This window comes from Papilio polytes, unplaced genomic scaffold (assembly GCF_000836215.1).
Source record: "Papilio polytes unplaced genomic scaffold, Ppol_1.0 DF824047.1, whole genome shotgun sequence".
NCBI classification, from domain to species: domain Eukaryota; kingdom Metazoa; phylum Arthropoda; class Insecta; order Lepidoptera; family Papilionidae; genus Papilio; species Papilio polytes.
In genome coordinates, this window is record NW_013525157.1 from 1,322,923 (window position 1) to 1,340,817 (window position 17,895).

Consider the following 17,895-nt stretch of genomic DNA (forward strand, 5'->3'; position numbering starts at 1 on the left):
GTGTGTTGAGGGGTTTGTGCGTATGTCCCGGCCTAATTTATGAAGGCTTACTTGTACGGGCCGCATTGTATGCAGGCGTGACATATTCCTTTTTGCGTTGATGGCACGCGAAGTTGTTATTGTATGCCGGTTTAAAAGTGAATCACATTGTGACAATTAAAAATGTTTATACGATCATTTCACTGCCGGTTTACGTACACTGTAACTACAGTATGGATATTTGTACGATTAATAACGATTTGGTTGCGATTGTGCTGTGAATGCACTAAGTATACGAGTAAGGTGACTTAAAAGGAACAACAACCCCAGAACCAATTTTAGATTTGTGCCAGAAACACCTTTTTGCTCAACAATAATTATATCTACATATGTATATATAATTTAGTACCTTCCTCCGGGATATAATAGTTTATAATGTTAAAACCGAAGCGAAGCGAAGAGAAGCGAGAAATATTTATGGGAATTAAGTAACATGACTGAAATATTTGTAGTACTTAGTTAATAGGATAGCAATATTTATATAGGTTGTTACACAACGCAGTTGTTATGATGACTATAAACAAAGGATGTGAATAATTTTACCTCGGCCGACGCATCCTCTAATAAAGGTGCATACCGTGATAGATTATATAACTTTATTACCTTTTCCACCCGCAGTTCCGCTTACATAGTGCATCTTGTTGACACAAGGTACAGTATATGCAAAAAATATGAAACCTTAGCTATTATAAACTGAAACCTATTTATATAAATAAACAGTCCATGAATTGAATCGAGGAAACATAATCGAAATCGAAACAACAATTGATTTTCTGCAATATTTATTTTTTTATTAACAAACTTAACTGGTCATACTCGGTTATACTGTTTATGTTCTTAATTCCAAGTATAAACATAGATTATGACAATGATATTTTAGTAAAACATTGCTGCAACGTTAGTATCACCGCAAAACCAAGTCTTTCGTATCATATGTCAGTCGGATCTTTTGAAATACATGCAACTATAGCAACATATTATAAGTTGAAAATTATAGTATTGTAAGTTATTCAGCGTAAAAACGACAAAATGGGAAATTATACATCAAAACGAATAGCTATTAATATTACAAGAGGTTACAATTGAACACAGTTATGTAGTTCGTAAAAAGACGTAGTAACAAGTAGTACGTCTTTTTTTATTGGTAAAGCTAATTGGACTAGACCACTAATTTACCAAGTTTACCTAAAACATGTAAAATTTTTATCAGTGTTCGTGAGACCTATTCATTATGATAATACCATAATTTATAAGTATATTTTGGATTAGAAAGTCCCTTTGAAAACGTAAATTTAACCGGAGTGCATTACCGTCAATTTTACATGTCTGAATTGTTAACGACATCTTTAATAGTCCTATAAATAATACTATCCGTTCCGTTAGTCCCATAAATAGGCATATTCTATTTTTAATGTTTTCTCTGTCATAATGCTTGTTAGCTACCAGTTTTATACGCCGTGTAGAAAAGTGTAAAAGGCCACTTTTTGATCTTTAATTTTGATTTCTTAAACTATCGATAAAGTCTCGGGGCTGTAGGCTTATTTAAAGTTACTTATGATTTGTCGTCCCAATTTCTTACCACTATCAATGTAATAACACATTAGTTAAAGACAGTACTGAGTTTGAATTCTCCTAACTTGAATAAAACAGTACAAAGTAGTAATTTTGTAGATAAACCCGTATTTATTTAATTAAAACAATAGAGAATTCAAGAATGTAATTGTTAAGACCACATTTTCAGCTGGTATTGAAGAGTCCCTTATTTGTTATAACTTTAAATAAAAGCAACAGGTGATGTGTACAAAAGTTAACGCTTTTATTGAACACAGAATATCGGACTATACTTTTTTTTCAGCGACATATTTGGTTGACCTTCAAAGTAGGTTTTGATGAACCGGTATGTATAACAGAAATAATCTAGCAACCCTAATTTAGTCTTAAACTCCACGGTGGGCAAGTAATAAGAGACAAATGGAACTGAAAGACCATGAAAAATATAAACAAACATCTTATCAATTACAAATAAACTTAATAATATCACATAAAAAAAAATACATGATACAATTGTGCACGTAATCAATCTAAGTAAAACATAATTCACAGTTAAATAACTTAAGAATTTATTTCTCGTCCGTGCGCTCTACCACAAAGCAAGAAAGTCCTGCATATAAATTTTCATTAACTAGAAACGTTCATGGGTAAATATAATTTACGCCAAACAGTAAAACAACTGTTGAAAATCTTATTATTTCGAAAAGCTAATAATATGAGTTTATAGAAATAGCTGTGTTAACTTTTATTTCTGGTATTAACCAGACCTAAAGGATGACGAGTGGCGTAGACTGCTGCAGTCATCATCATAATCATCACCAGCTCACTATACGTCCCCCCACCGAGGGGTTCGGAGCCCACCCTAATAAGGGGTGACTAGGCCATAGTCAACCACGCTGGCCAAGTGCGGGTTGGTTAACTACACACATATCTTTGAATTTCTTCGTTTTGCAGTCGTATTATTGAAATTCATAAACAATATGTATGTCTTGTCACTGCAAGGGCGTTACTCATAGTGGACACAGCATGTAAACAAAATGGAGGTTATTTTTGGATATTACATTACTCTATCACGAAAGATGCATTTAAACAAGACATCATAGAGGTGGAACAGTTCTTAAGCAACCTTTAAATAATAATAACATTCTTTTTGAAAGACAAAATTTACAATAAAACCAAAGAAATTACGAAGAGCATTTTGCTAAAATCAAACATATGTCTACGTGCTTCGAATTATGAATCGTCACAAAGGCAAACATCAGATGAATACGAAAATCTTAAACGGGATGTTATAATCTTTGAAGAAAAACATTCTTTTAGAACTCAAGTATATTTTTTATATCAGGATACATACAAAGGCTTTATATTCCAAGGATCTTTGGCTATGTATCAATTACACCTTTCAGTCGGACAAGATTACCATTACGAAGTCGCGGAGACAAGCGTGTAACCACAATGTTTTAATAATACATTAGTTCTCAACGCTAAACCCCTACACGTAATTGTGGCATAACGTATTTTGCATACATCGCTAGCGAAGGAATCGAAAGCGTCTGTACTTCAACTTTAACAACGCCAACGCATTAGCACATTCATGAAAGTATCCGCTACTCGGCAACCTAATAGCTGCGTTTCCTAACTAAACAAACGTTTCTACGGGAAGTAAACATTAGCGGGCAACACTGCACGTGCGCTCCTCAAGTGAACCGCACATTTCTAGCACTTGGAATGTTTGAGTAGACATAATAAATAGCTCTTAGTACAATGCCCGATTAATTTCTTAATAAATTGATTTGCCTGTGCAATTTTTCGAAATCTTCGTAATAGATGCACCACGAAAGGATGCGTATTTTAAAAGTAATCACGAATGTTGTTTTAAAGTAAATCTTCGTATTTGCCAACTAACATTTCACTCAAGTTTGCCGTTCACGATGACTACAGGTGGCGAAGCGTTCATAAAGGTACGTATGCTATGCCATGCAAGGTTGCGCCCGATCAATTTACTTTGAAAGTTATTAACCATAGTACACACTACGCGTTTCAACGCCTCGATGTGGGATATTTTTAACCATACACAGCAAGGGGACTCGGACTGAAGCGAATGACACACGTTTATTGCCGTATCTTCGTCGGCCTGATCAATGATGAAAGCAAGCTCGTTGTGTTCGTTAAACACACATTGTTTTAATGACGACGGACATGTTTAAAAAAGGAATACTTTATAAATATACAGAGCAAAATATAACTGTAAGAATATTTAAAGTGTCGACAAAAATTAAAAGATTTTTTGGTATGTCCAAAAATTTAAAAAGTTTCCATGTAATAAGCATTTATACATTAACAAAATTCTGTCCTGATTTATACAAATAATTATCATTGTGTACTTAACTTCTGAATACAATTGAGGTTATGTATTATTAAACAGCCAAAGAAAAAATGTTTTGTCACCACAAATAAAATTTTATCGTGAAATATTTTAAACTGCTACTTCAAAGTAAAAGTAGTATCCGAAAGAAGATACTCGTATTAGTTATTCATGGAATGATCAGTAAATTAATCTACTAAATTAAATTAAATTTTGCTCCAGGCTGATTTAGAAACACATACCCTACTCAAAACAGTACACTATTATCGATGTCTTGATTTCACTCGATATCCAAAGATAATGAGCGCAAATCCAGGTCGACGGTTCATTTAACTTTCTACATACAATACACATGTCTGTTCACACACTGCATTTTTCTTATACAACTCATTGTTTTATCACGTTTACTTCACTATTACCTCTCTACATGTAAACTTAGTATTTTCTAAACTTTATTAAACATTCAATTCTCATAAACTTGCATTTCTTATAGGAACATACTGTCGTCATTACACTGGCTGATTTTGCATTTTTAAATAAATTTGCAATACTTGTCATATTGGAATATTTTATTTATAAACGCCTATAACAGTAGCTAGCCTGGTTTTGCAGCTGACTTTTCGTTTTGTTTATAATACCAATAATAGGATAATACATACCGACTAACGGTTCTATCCTATCCCTATATCATGAGTACTCCTTCTATCCGTCATAGATTTCGCAAACTAACCGGTCCCGTGCCATTTAGGCTACCTTATCTTTCAAGTTACACTGGTTAACATTCTGTAAATATTCCTTCTTTTACTTTTCGATCGAAACACTACCTTTTAAACATACTAATTAACTTATAAGATCTTTCATTAAACAGTTACAATGACTTGATTAAGAGATAAAAAATTTGAAGAAGCTGTTCTTAAATGACTGTATACGGAATTGAGAGTTCCTCTTTCGACACGTATTTATCCCATTTGTGTACAAGATCAGTGGGCGTTTGATCCTCGCGTAGGCAAAACCGGATCTGATGCTAATGGAACGAGTTCATTCAGATACGTCCCTGGAGATGATGCATAGTAATGATCCCAGACTTATTGCCGGTATTAATTAATTATGTCATATTATACAAATAATATAAAACTTGTTTTACTCGACTACTTTTTTAAACCAATCCTTGTGTTATCGAATTAATTTTGTTAATTAGTTATTACAAGTATAAAATAATAAAAGGTTCTCTTCGACATTTAATTACTTTTTTGCATTTCAGAAGAAAACCTTTGTGTAAATATAAAAACTGCGGTATGGGAACTTATTGCATGATGTCAAAAATAAATTTAAGAAATGTAAAGAGTATTGTTATTAGCATAAATGTATTTTTGTAATGTAGTAAATTAGAAACTGCTATCCATCTAGCTTTTTACTTTTCCTTTAAACGCGACACGTTCGGACTAGATTTATTAAAAATCTAAGCTGTTAGTTGTTTAATCTGGAATGCACCACAATGCATAAGAGGACTGTGCTACATTATTCATGTTGTGTGGCGCGAAGGCAGGCCGTGTGCATTTTTATATGTACTACATCACCTTGCTATTTTCCTACTTTGAGTAATGAAGTACCCTCGCTTATAGAATTAGAATTAAACCAGCAATTATTCTTTTCAACTATAAGGGCCTGTCCCACAACTCTTGTAAATTATCAGATAACAAACCAACGTATAAATATATGTGATGTAAATCGGATTCCAGTACTCAGTCTGACAGTGACGTCACTTTTAGGCTATCTGAGCCTCTATCAGCCAGTGGTGGGAGTCTCCTACGTGACATTTTGCATGCGTATACAAAGTAAAACAACATACGCATTGTTTTTATTTTCTTAACACTCTCCATACTTCAAAAGGAAGTTGAACATTAACTTAAGACGTGCTTGAGAATAACACAAATATAATTGTTTAACTTGTGCAAACATTCTTTGTCTCGCTCCGTATCAGTTATCACAAACACGCATAATATAATTAACGACTAATTACATATAACGTCACCCGTGAACCTTTTTTAAATTGAGGTTAAACTAATTGTCGCTCGTTTTGTATACGCGATCCATGCATTAGCACCTTTATTATACACGGTAACAAAATACGTAGTAAATCATAATCACCCTGTACCGACTAAGCGGTAGTACTTCCTATTTAGTATAGGATCATGATTTCAATTTGAATTTTATGAAACTTGTTTGATGTTCCACAGCATATCAAAAACAGTACAGAAAATAACTGTAAACGTTTGTGTGTTTAAGATATAAGCACATATCGCATTTAAAACTATGAATGAAATTTTAAAACAGTAAGGTTAAATGGCGTGGCAGTGAATTTATATTTGTAATTAGTCCGTCTTAGCATTTAACGTCACTCTAAATAAGCTCGCTTGCGTAACAATTTGTGGTGTTACCTAAAATAAAAACCTTTAAAACCATGGTATAAATAGAATGAGAAATGCTAATTATGTGACAAGCTGTAACGCATCGCCTCCGAAACATTTGGAAATGTCCAACAGTTAGGGAACGTCAACGAGACACAATCTCTTGTTGACAGACACGTGTCTAAAAGCGTGTATAGTTATACAATTTTACATTTCAATTTAGACAAAATTTAGTTTCGCTAATACTGCAGACAATACAGTTGGTTTTGATTACTTTGAATATAAAATACAATAGATTTAAATAATACTTTAGGCTCTATAACAAAACGCTGTCAAGAAATGACAGATGAAGTTGTCAGACAAAATCCACGAAAGATGAATAAAACACAACGGTTCTTAAGACAAGATTATAGCTTAAGAGAAGATTAAAGTTATATTGAAAATAGCACTATTAAAGTGTCGCTTTGTACTTAAAGTAACTGTACATACAATTGATGGTAATGATTGACTGTAATTTATATTAACCGAGATACCGATACGATGCCTTTCAAGTTAAATTAACATTGTTTTGAGAGGAAAGAATAACAAACTCGTAGAGAAACTGCAATAAAACATCCACAAAGTCGTCTGTCATTCAGTACCTAGAGTAAAAAAAAAAATTCGAGTTAAAGAGTATAAATCCAAGATTGTTTATAAAAAGAATGTGTTATAACTTGAAACTAAAACACGTTTAGTATTTGTACGATTGCTACGAGTTAACCGCTATTAAAACCGCAATCATTTTATAACGTATAGCAGAATTGAATCTGAGAATATAAAATTACAAATACATAATAACAAAATGCCGATCTGCTCTAATCTAGAAAGTACCATAGACATTTATATTTTTATTACGATAGATTTAACTTAACATAAATTACAATGCAATGTATTGTTAAAACTCATAATCTTGATTATAAAATGACTTGATAAAATCTAAGATCACGTAAAATGAGGAAAACTTATATTTTACGCCACACAAGATGAAGTGCATATCAGAAGTGGCATACATGTCCGTACTGTTAAATTATTTATAGTCGAAGAGTTTGTGGGCGAGACGTAGACACATTCGCCATTTACAGATAATGTGCAACAGGCTGAGGCGCCGAATGCAGTCTCGACTTGTCGTTATATAGATCGAGTCAACGACCCAACACCAAGGATATCGAAATGGATATACTTAGAATATGCAAGTGAGATTTATCAGGAAAACGATCGAACACATCAATGCTACATTGAATGCAAATTAACATGGACATGTTTCACTACGCCTATTGTACTTTCGCACTAGACAGAAATACGACCGGATACATAGTTAAATGTATAAATACTCAGGCATTTCACCCTAAGCGTAAGCACAACCTGGACTCATATTTAACCGATCCCTCCACATTAATCCGGCTATGTACTATTTACATGAGTCTTCCCTAACAAATCGCCGTTCGATATAACACCTAAGTTTTAGACTTTTGAAAGTCCATATCAAATGAAAAAAACCTTTTAATTCCCGTCTGTTTCTTTTCTTAATCTGGCGATTTTAATTATAACTAACACAATAGTCTAGTTTTAAGTATAGAACATAATGCCTGCGTTTCAGTTTTAACTAAATTCTAAATTCGTATCAAATAATAACAAATATAGAAATTTACTGTTTGTTATCTGTAGGCGTCAATAAAGTCTTGACGTGCATACTAACATATCTTGGAGTCGCGGCGGCCGATAGCAGTGACTATAAATCAATACAACTCAGCCATAATTCAGAACATCTAAACAATGGTCAAATACTACTCGCCACTAATCGATACGAAACTAAATATTCACCTCAGCCTTTCTTCTCAAGGACAGATTCCTCCATATGTCGCGTGGGCTCGACCAGCCCGCCTTTGTTTTATCCGAGACGCTGTCGCCGACACTGCTGGCGCATCGGGTCAGCTTCGTGTTTCCCGCGCCGTTGCTTAAAGGCCTGCTTTCCATTCTGCGCCCATCCGAATACGGCGTTTATACAAAAACAAGTTCGGTTCCAGATCACACACGTTCGGATAAAGTCATTCGCACACAAACACAGGCACAAGTCACAAATTCGCGAACACAATCACTCGCAATTCACTTAGTGAGCCTCGTTCGTGTTACGTGTACGCACGGTCGTTATACATTTTTTTTGTAACCGCCTCTCGAATTTGTCTGCTTTGTCTTTTATTCTACACCGTTACGCTGACTCGTTTATATTTTGAATCAAAAATATTGAGTAATATAAATTCGCGTCACGATAAAATTGCATGTAGACGATGATACACTAAAGTTGAGATGGATAGAAACCGGACAGCCGCTTTAATATGAAGCACACTCGCGTCTGTATCGGTTTGAGGTTAAGTTACCGGTGGCTCGGGGCCGGCTGCCGGCTGGCACACGAGCGCCCCGGCGTCGCGGCTGCCGCCAACCGCACGGGCCGGAAACACATCGCCATATTATTAAACAACTTAACAACACCTGCACTGACTTATCTTTCGTAAATAATGAAAAGAATATATCAAAATTATAAAATATCTAAGATTCACTTCTTAAAATATAAACAATGTCCTATTAACTATTTTCCAAACGGAGATCACAAGCAAAGTATTTTAAAAAAGAAGTTTAACTTAATTGATTTTAAACTAAAATCCCCAGCTGTAGAACGCGTCCACGTTAACTCAGGTATAAGTTAATTATGTCTATAACTTCGTATAGACGCAAAAGGATCCCGGGCCGTCACACTTATGCCCACCAGACGCACAAAAGCGGGGTCTCATTGTTGAAAATAAAGTAACTAGTCGACTAATAGAAAGAAAAATAAACCTTAATCCACTCGAAAGAGAGACGAAAATAACTTATTAGCGGCGTGTGTTTACATCGTTACGTCTTAAGTTAAATAATGCAAGAGGAGAACGTGCCCTAACCGCTTTTGCTGGTTCGAATAAACTAAAAAATCAGTACTGTGTAACCCTGCTGTACGTATAACTTGCAAGGAGTTGAAATGTATTACACAAATAAATACAAAGTCTGTTTCCTGCGTTATCTGGCCAGCTTTCTCAACGCGTCCACCGCGATAACGACTTACTGATAACAGAAATTCCTAGAATTCAGTAAACAGAATAATAAGGAGCCTCTCTTCTATATAATCGACGGATTATTGTGGCTCTTTTGTTCGTTGTACACAAGTAAAAGCTTTAATTTTCTTTCAAACAAAGAAGGCTTAAAAGGATACAGTTACACGATCACGTATGCAAAACACATTCTTTCTCATATGATATCTTATATATACATACATTTGACTCGTGACAATGCAAAAAGGTAAAATCAAAGAAAATTCACGTGACTTTTTAATTAATTTTATTGGCGTTCTGAGAAATTTCAGGTCAGGGCGCGACCGTGAAACAGTTAATGTCTGTTTAGTGAATTCGACACATGCGAGCAGAATGGCCGCCGCTGTACGGGTTATTTTTAACCCTGTGTGACTTGGGGTCAGTCACCCGCAATCCTCCCCAGGACCAGTCCTATCACAGGAGGAACTCGTGTGGGAATGCACCAGCCAAGTCCTTACGAAGGGAAATAAGAAACAGAGCAAAAACAAAACCTAGAGCTACTTGCGACTAATGACTCATAATCGTGTTTTATGTTTAGAAAAACCGTAAACACTTATAATATGAAAGATATAACTTATTTAGAAGAATCTTTCGAGGTTTAAAGTGAGATATCGAGTTTTTTGTTATAAAAATCAAAAACAAATGGGAATAAAACCTACATATTACAGCCCCCTAAAACGTATTCGTCCGTGTAAGTTTATCAACAGTCTCATTCAACAGAATGGATATAAAATAAATATTAACTGCATACGTCATTAGTTCGTAGCTCTATTGTTTTCGGGCTAAACAAAAAGACGTACGTACAATTGTGGTATAGTGTAAAACTATTACAAGTATTTCATTTCGTATTCCTTCAATTATGAATAATTTTTAGAATGCAAAATGATAAGCTTTAGCAAAATAATCGGTACAGTAATTAGGCCGTATAACTGTCGACTGGTCCTTTTTAATACGTCACGCGTCGAAATGTAGCGAGTGTCCCGTTACGAAAGTAAATAATAAAATAAATAATTTTTACCATATATACATGTAATGGTTTTACTTTATGTTCTCGAGTGACAGAGAGATCTGTTTGTTATTCGTTTTAGGCTGAACGTTTTTTTTCTATTACACTTTAGCTAGCCTGATAGACAACTACATGAAAGCTCATCATATATGGTATAGATATAAATAAAATTAATTCCTTGCGATTGCACGGAAAAACATTTTAACATTTAAAAAAGGAGAACATACAAAATATAATAAAAATTAAGCGGATCAAGACTGAAAAATGGTTTTTAGTTATTAGCGCATTATTAATACGATTCTTCTTAATTTTATACGGTCTACACATTGATATACGTAAATATCGAAGGTAAAATAATACGAACACAAGTGTTATAAACTCGAATCCAATCGTTAGTACAAGAGGGTTGCACTAAAATAACGAAACTTCCCTTTGGGGTTCGTGCATTAAAAGAGTGATTGGGGGAACATCGCGAGGGGTGCGGCACTCACCGTGGCAGTGTCGGTGAGGGTGGCAGTGGCCGCGGTAGGTCCATTGCTCGTGGTCGCAGTCGCATTGAGGGAGGTCGCGCTAGCCACCTGATTGTTAGCGCTCTGCTCTATGATGCGCTGCCGCAGGGCGAGCCGCTCGAGGCTGGCGAGGCGGTGAGAGCCGCCGGCACCCTCCCGGTCGCGCTCGCGCAGCCCGGTTGCGCTGAGCGTGCTGCCGGCGCTGAAGGAGCCGCTGTACTTGGGCAATGTGGGCGGCGGCACCGGACGTGCTGAACCCCCGCGCCCCAGCAATGACCCGCTGGACGTGTACGCATAGCCGCCAGGAGTTCCGAGCGTGGCTGTGCGAGGCGCCGCTGCGAGCCCGTTGAGAGCGCCGGCGGTACCGTTGACGGCGCCGCCGTTCACCGTCGTCGTGGTGCCGTTCATCTCCCTCCGATGTTTACCGTCATGCGAGTCGTATAGCGCGAGCACACACTGTCACCGCGAACGACGAGACTTGTGAGTTCGTCGAAGTACGTTCGCGCCGGCCGCCGTTCGGACTCGGTTTGACAGCTTGGCGCGGCGAAAGGGGCCGGGAGGCGCGCGGGGGAGGACTGACGCCCCGCGCGCTCCGCCCGCCATGTCTCAGTCAGGACTATTACCACAGGGCACGGCTGCCTCACCCGACTGGAGGGTTGAAAATGCATTGTTCCTTATTCTAAGTCAAGGTCAACACGAAAATTCAATTCTATCATTTTCATCTTTGCTCCACAAAACATATTATAAAGCAATTATGTCCATAAAAACAATTGATCGTAAAAAACTAAGATAGCATTTTTATACTCAAATTCAATGTAAAGTATTGACTCAACGTTATTTATTTTTGGGCAAAAAGAGATTGGTTTGGGTGCATGAATAACTTCTGAGATAATTTAAGTACAATGACTTTAAATAAAAAAAAGTCCAAGTAACCCTCGCCAAAGTCTACTAAGAATTTGGAATGTTAGGATATCATATCCTTCAATAGCTATTCTAGTCGAATATAAACGGAAAATTTACTTTAAAAACAGATTTCACCCTTGCGTGTTCATTAATGGACACTCAAACCAACCCTAAGCAACGCCGGTAATTGCAGTCATCTGAATGGGAGTACTTTAACCCTTGAGCGTCATCAAACGCATTATGAAACACCTCTTAAAGTTAAAAGTCAATGTTGAAAAATATTATCAAAACTACGTTATACAGTAATTCCGATAGCATTAAATTAAAATATAATATAAATCATTCGGGTTTAAACGATCTCTTATCAAAATATTACGTGTTGTGTTTTTGGATCAGTGTTATCAATAGGTGAAAGAAGGAAATGACGTTGTTGGTTCATTGGCCCGAGTCGACCAAGACGCGAACTAAACCTCAGTGCGGAGTCATTAGCGGAAGTACTCAAGTCGTAGAGAATAGACATCCGCAATCAAGCATGCACAAAATTATACAGTTTGATCCATCATTATAAATATGTAATGAGACAAAAATAAACATCACTTTATTTCAGCTATATTAATTGAAATACGTTTTCGTTTTAAAATTAAAGAAAAAGATTGTTATAGGAAATGCGTATTGTTAATTTTAATTAAGAACAATATTCTCTTCTTCATTCTTCATTCTATTCATGTTGCACTTGGAAAAATTGTGTTTTCGCATAAAACCTTCATCTCAATCGAAAAAGGGAGTGGCAGACTACTATCTACAGTTCGGATGCTAACGAAAAAAATTGTCGTATAGAAGAAAGGCAGAGCACGTGGCGGTCGCATGGGTGGCCGTGATCGACCGAAGCACGGCGCAGGCGCGGCGCCTCCTGCCCCCGACACAACCCTTCGGTGCAACACCGCCCCACGGCATCAATGGTAATTGGGAAGCATAATGAACTGCAACCAACGCAATACCCATCTTCACAACTTTACTTCGTATGCACGATACTTCGAGCAAACCATTACAATGGGCTAAAATTACGCTTTAATACAATGAAGTTGTAAACTAAAATGACAGTAAATTTTCTATTAAATGTTAATCAGTTAAAGTACCCAAATATAATGACATTTTAATTACTGTTATATTCTATAGGGTATGTACTACGATAAGTCCATATGTAACTAACCAGGATTTTTGTAGCCCCGATAAACCAAAGTGAATCTACTTTTACAAAAGGTATGTTAAACCTAAAGGCCAGAGTGTCCCTTATAGCATTGTACGACAAATTGTTGCTAAGCACTAGCACTTACAAAGCTAATTAAACCCGGTACAGATACGGTAAACAAAAAGGCTATTACATTTCATTAACACGTTTGTGTCAACGCATTAATTAATGTACCGCTAAACTTTCTCGCATAAAATATTGTATACAAAATGCATGTAGTTGCTTTATTACATGCCTTTGAATGTTATCTTCCGGCATGCGGGTTCTCGCAGCGATTGATCGAGATCTTTGAATCAGCTTCACTGTAACAACATCATTATTAAAGATGTTTTAACTTCTTTATGTGACGTGATGCAATACGTTATGAAAATAAAAACATTCACTTTCGGAGTATGTTGACATTACTCAGAAACACTGGCAATACCAAAATATGGTTTTATTATGAAAATATGTATCAGGGATGAATATAATTAAAAGATGATCTCTTATCTTTTGACATGAAAATACAAAAGTTTCGGCTGCTATTGTGTAGGATACATGACTCCACCAAGAACGAATCAAGTTCGAACGGAACCTGTTCTTAATAACAGATATAGGAAAATGACTCATTAAGAAATTGTTCTTCAACTTTGCTTCACTAAAACATACGAGTACGGGCTAGTACCCCGGCATAAATTTAGCATATTACAGTTTTTTTTTTTTTAATTTGGATAGATAATATTGAAAACAATGAAAAAATTGAGTAGGTACAATTTTTCAAAGGGTATACACACACATTGTGAGCGCATCATACTGAGACTCAAATCTAAGGTTAAATCGCGTTAGATGATATATTTTCTAATATGCAATTTATTATATTGCGCAATTAAAATGGAATAGAAAAAGAGGAAATTCGGCCAGCGTGAATATTTTGTACATGTAGCGCCATCTGCTGACATTATTTTGCACGAAAATGTTTAACACTCCTGACAATATCAAGAGCGTCTACACAACTCGTAATGTTATTCTTTGCCGTTAGATGGCGTGGACAGTGTTTTATCGCAGTAACGGCAACAATTAAAAATACAAGCAGACTTCAATATATAAGTTGGGGTAATTAAAATGCAAGATTTTACATGTGCTAAAAAATAAAGAACTAACAACTCTGTGCTGAAATTATTTTCATACAACTTCCCTATTTGTAAATACTATTGCTTTCGATACCTAATTATGTATAGCTGTGACTCTAACGAGTTTATTTCTTACTGGCTTAGAGGGTTGGTTATTTTTTAAGGCGTGGTGTACTTAACCTTTGACTTGTGTACTTCCCAAAATCGTTACACTTTAGGGAGTAATTTTTATATTCATTACGACGTAATTTTGCAACCGTAAAATAGACATTACTAACGTTAGAAGTGAAATGATAATCGAGCAGTCGACCTGCTCCCCACTGAGGTCAGCGTTATCTGGTGCACGTGCAAATTGAAGAGTCTAGGCGAGGTCAAGCCACCTCATCCCACTTCATATACCAACCATCTGTCTAAAGCAAACTACTTCTACAAGGAAACTTAAACATTTAACGTGTGAAAGTGAATGTTTACTACAGGCAATGAATATCTAGTAATTCATCTTGAATATAATTTAATTCTTGTTTAAAAACTGACATAAATGGACAGGCAGTAAGTCACAGTAATTTGTGCTTATTTGATTTTTGGTATTTTGACTACGGTTGGTGCTGGTAGTGGTAGTGAGGATTTAAACTAATAACAGAGAAAGGCACACTTATATCAAAAGCAACAACCTATTCATCTGCAAATATCAATGTTAAAAACATGTTGTCATCCCTCTTTCTTATTCAAAACACATAGAGGATGATAAGTTTATGAACAGGTATTGTGACAGTAGAGAGCAGTTAATACTCGTACAATAATTTGTTTTTTAATTCACGGTTTATATTAAACTAGCTTTCGCCCGCGACTCCGTCCGCGTGGAATTAAATAAAAACAAAAGCGAATAGCGTATTACGAAATTTGGTATAGACGTAAACGCTACGCTACAAACTCTAGCAAACATCCATTCATCCATCTTAACTTTCGCATTTATAATATTAGTATGAACTATGATTAAGTATGAAGTATGATATCACCTTCAATCGTTCAGAAATGTTATCAATTGATTTTCCCTACTCTTCTATAAAAGATCAACAGTATACTAACTGAAGCTTTAACAAACTTGCTCAATTTTACTGTCGATATAGGGCAATAGGCCACTGAGGTCGGTTAAAGTTTACTTGTTTTCCGCTTTCAACTCATCTTCGCTCGAGTGAACAAAAAAACGCTAAACTTTAATTCATAGCCACCTCGAAAATTCAAAACATATTAAACAAAATTGCTCCAGCAAACTGTTACGTCCTTGACACGGAACATCTTTTCGCAATATGAGACGAGTGTTCAGAATAAAAAATAAGCAAAGAAATTCTAGACAACAAAGACTTCGACTCGAGATATACAGAATACTTTGCGACTTTTGCTTTTAAACGTTAAGTTGGGATCTAGTTCATCGCCATACATATCTATTTTATTCCTTTGAAAAAAAAATAATAAAGAAGAGTCGGCAAGTCACGTAAAAAACATGTAGACCTAATTTTAGACGAACTAAACGCTGATATAAAAAATGTAATAAAAGCTAAATTATAATGACAGATAACGTTTTCAATCTAACTAGTCTAACTAACATTTCTAACTAATATTATGAATGCGAAAGTTTAGATTCATGGATAGATGGATGGATGGATGGATGTTTGTTAGAGTTTGTAACCTAAACGGCTGAACGGGTTACGGTGAAATTTGGTACAGATGTAGAGGATAGTCTGGAAGAACACAACAGCCTACTCACTTTTGTTTTTTTAATTCCACGCGGACGGCGTCGCGAGCGAAAGCTAGCAATCTCATATAGCTTTAGTACTACGATTAGTGTAATAAGAACGTTAGTCAGAAGTTCTGTGAACTAAAAGTGACGTCAGTACGGGAAATGAATAAAAAAAATATCAGTTCCCTACGAGCCACGTGTAATGAACGGCCGCTACAGTTTGTTGAACTTACACATGCTGAAAGATACAAAAAAGATGTGGACCAGCTCATGCCTACAGAAACTGAACCTCGCAACTACCATGCAGTAATCAAACACAAAGTTATTAATACCTCTTGTTTACTTAAACTAAATGGATATTTTAAATATTATCTGACACTATGAAGAAGATTGTTCCTATAGATACAAGTAATTGACTTATTCTATTGCGATATACAAGGTTTTTCATTAAATGTAAATTGACTTTTTTTGGGTACATGAGTGTATGTAATATTATTGTAAATTAGGTTGCCCTTGAACGCAATTTTTTTATTAGCGATATGCTTTTACCACGGACGGGGCCACGTGCGAAGCCATGTATCTCGCGCCATGTTTACTACTTAACGTATAACAAATGACAATCGGCACGCAGTCAGCTCAGTCGGCACGCCTCATCAAGTAAATTAACGCTCTCAATACATCGGAGACAAAGATTTCTTGCACACAATGTGGCCACAATGTCACACTTGTGGCATGTACTGGAAGCGTGTAAATCTGCGCTTTTTTTGAGCAATATTAAATTAAAAAACTAGATAATAGCACCGTACATTAGAACGTTATGTAATTGCCTAGAGTCTACTCCAATAGATAGACGAACAATAACAAAAGTACTTAACATAGATAATTCTATTTTAGTTGAATAATTATCGTACAAATGTGCTTCACCATAATCACTAACGTTATGGTCTTACAACTTACGTCAATACACACGAGGGTTATGAGGAAATATTACATTTAAATCAATGGAAACCTTTGCAATTGTGTGTAAAATGTTGCATGATCTAATTGTAATGCAGACGATTTTTTTCATAACATTAATTTTCGAACAGTAATATAATATTTTAATTTAACGTCTCTACATTACGTACAAAAAAAACGTTTTGCCTAATCAATTTAGGATTGGTTACAGCATATTTCTTGTTCATATGTATTCAGTAATGAGTAAGCGACTAAGCGTGCGTTCGCACGGGCAGACTTTGTACGCCGCGGTAAAGTTCAAGGTCAGCAGACTTTTTACGCCCACGAGATAGGTGTTCGTACGAGCGTAAAAAAATCACTTTTCAATCGTACCTCGTGTCAGTAGGACGTGTAAATGGTTTCTGTTAAATTGCTAGCCCGAGGCGAAAACTGGCGACTAAATCCGAAGTCGCGTAGTTAAAGAGCAAACTAAAATTAGACAGTACATTTTCTTTAAAACCAACATGATAAACATATTATGTAGACATTTATTTATTACATTTCTATTAACCAGTAGCGGCTCCCGGCTCGTGCCGCCGTAGCCTACAATTTGAATAGTTAATTGTAATCCTACAGACCAACTATTTTTCCTTTGATTTTAAACAAAGACATTTAAGAAATATAGACTAGACATGTTTTCATCAGTTCTTTCTCTGAAAGGTACTATATTAGTTGTCAAATTTAGTATGCCGCCTCGTGACCTTGTATTGGCATCTGATAAAACATTTTGCAAAATTATAAGCTCCATCTTTTATTATAAAAGAAACAATGTTACAAAATTATATAAACATATAAATATGTTTTAGTGACACCAACTGGCAATTAATTTAAATATAGTTAATTACATTGCGACGTTGTTTTGGG

At 35.8% G+C, this 17,895-nt stretch overlaps 1 protein-coding gene across 6 annotated transcripts in view; it reads right to left on the minus strand.

Moving 5' to 3' along the window:
* LOC106100591 (septin-7) overlaps nucleotides 1-17,895 on the minus strand; it is a 42,739-nt gene that overhangs the window by 15,394 nt on the left and 9,450 nt on the right. For 2 of the 6 annotated variants that reach the window (XM_013279492.1, XM_013279493.1), the window contains exon 1: nucleotides 11,019-11,572. The exons of 3 other annotated variants lie outside the window; for them this stretch is intronic. In XM_013279492.1, the coding sequence (XP_013134946.1) occupies nucleotides 11,019-11,444 (426 nt within the window). In that variant the 5' untranslated portion in view covers nucleotides 11,445-11,572. Of the gene's footprint in view, nucleotides 1-8,223; nucleotides 9,088-11,018; nucleotides 11,573-17,895 lie in introns of those variants that run through there. One more of the 6 variants, XM_013279494.1, reaches the window with a different exon arrangement.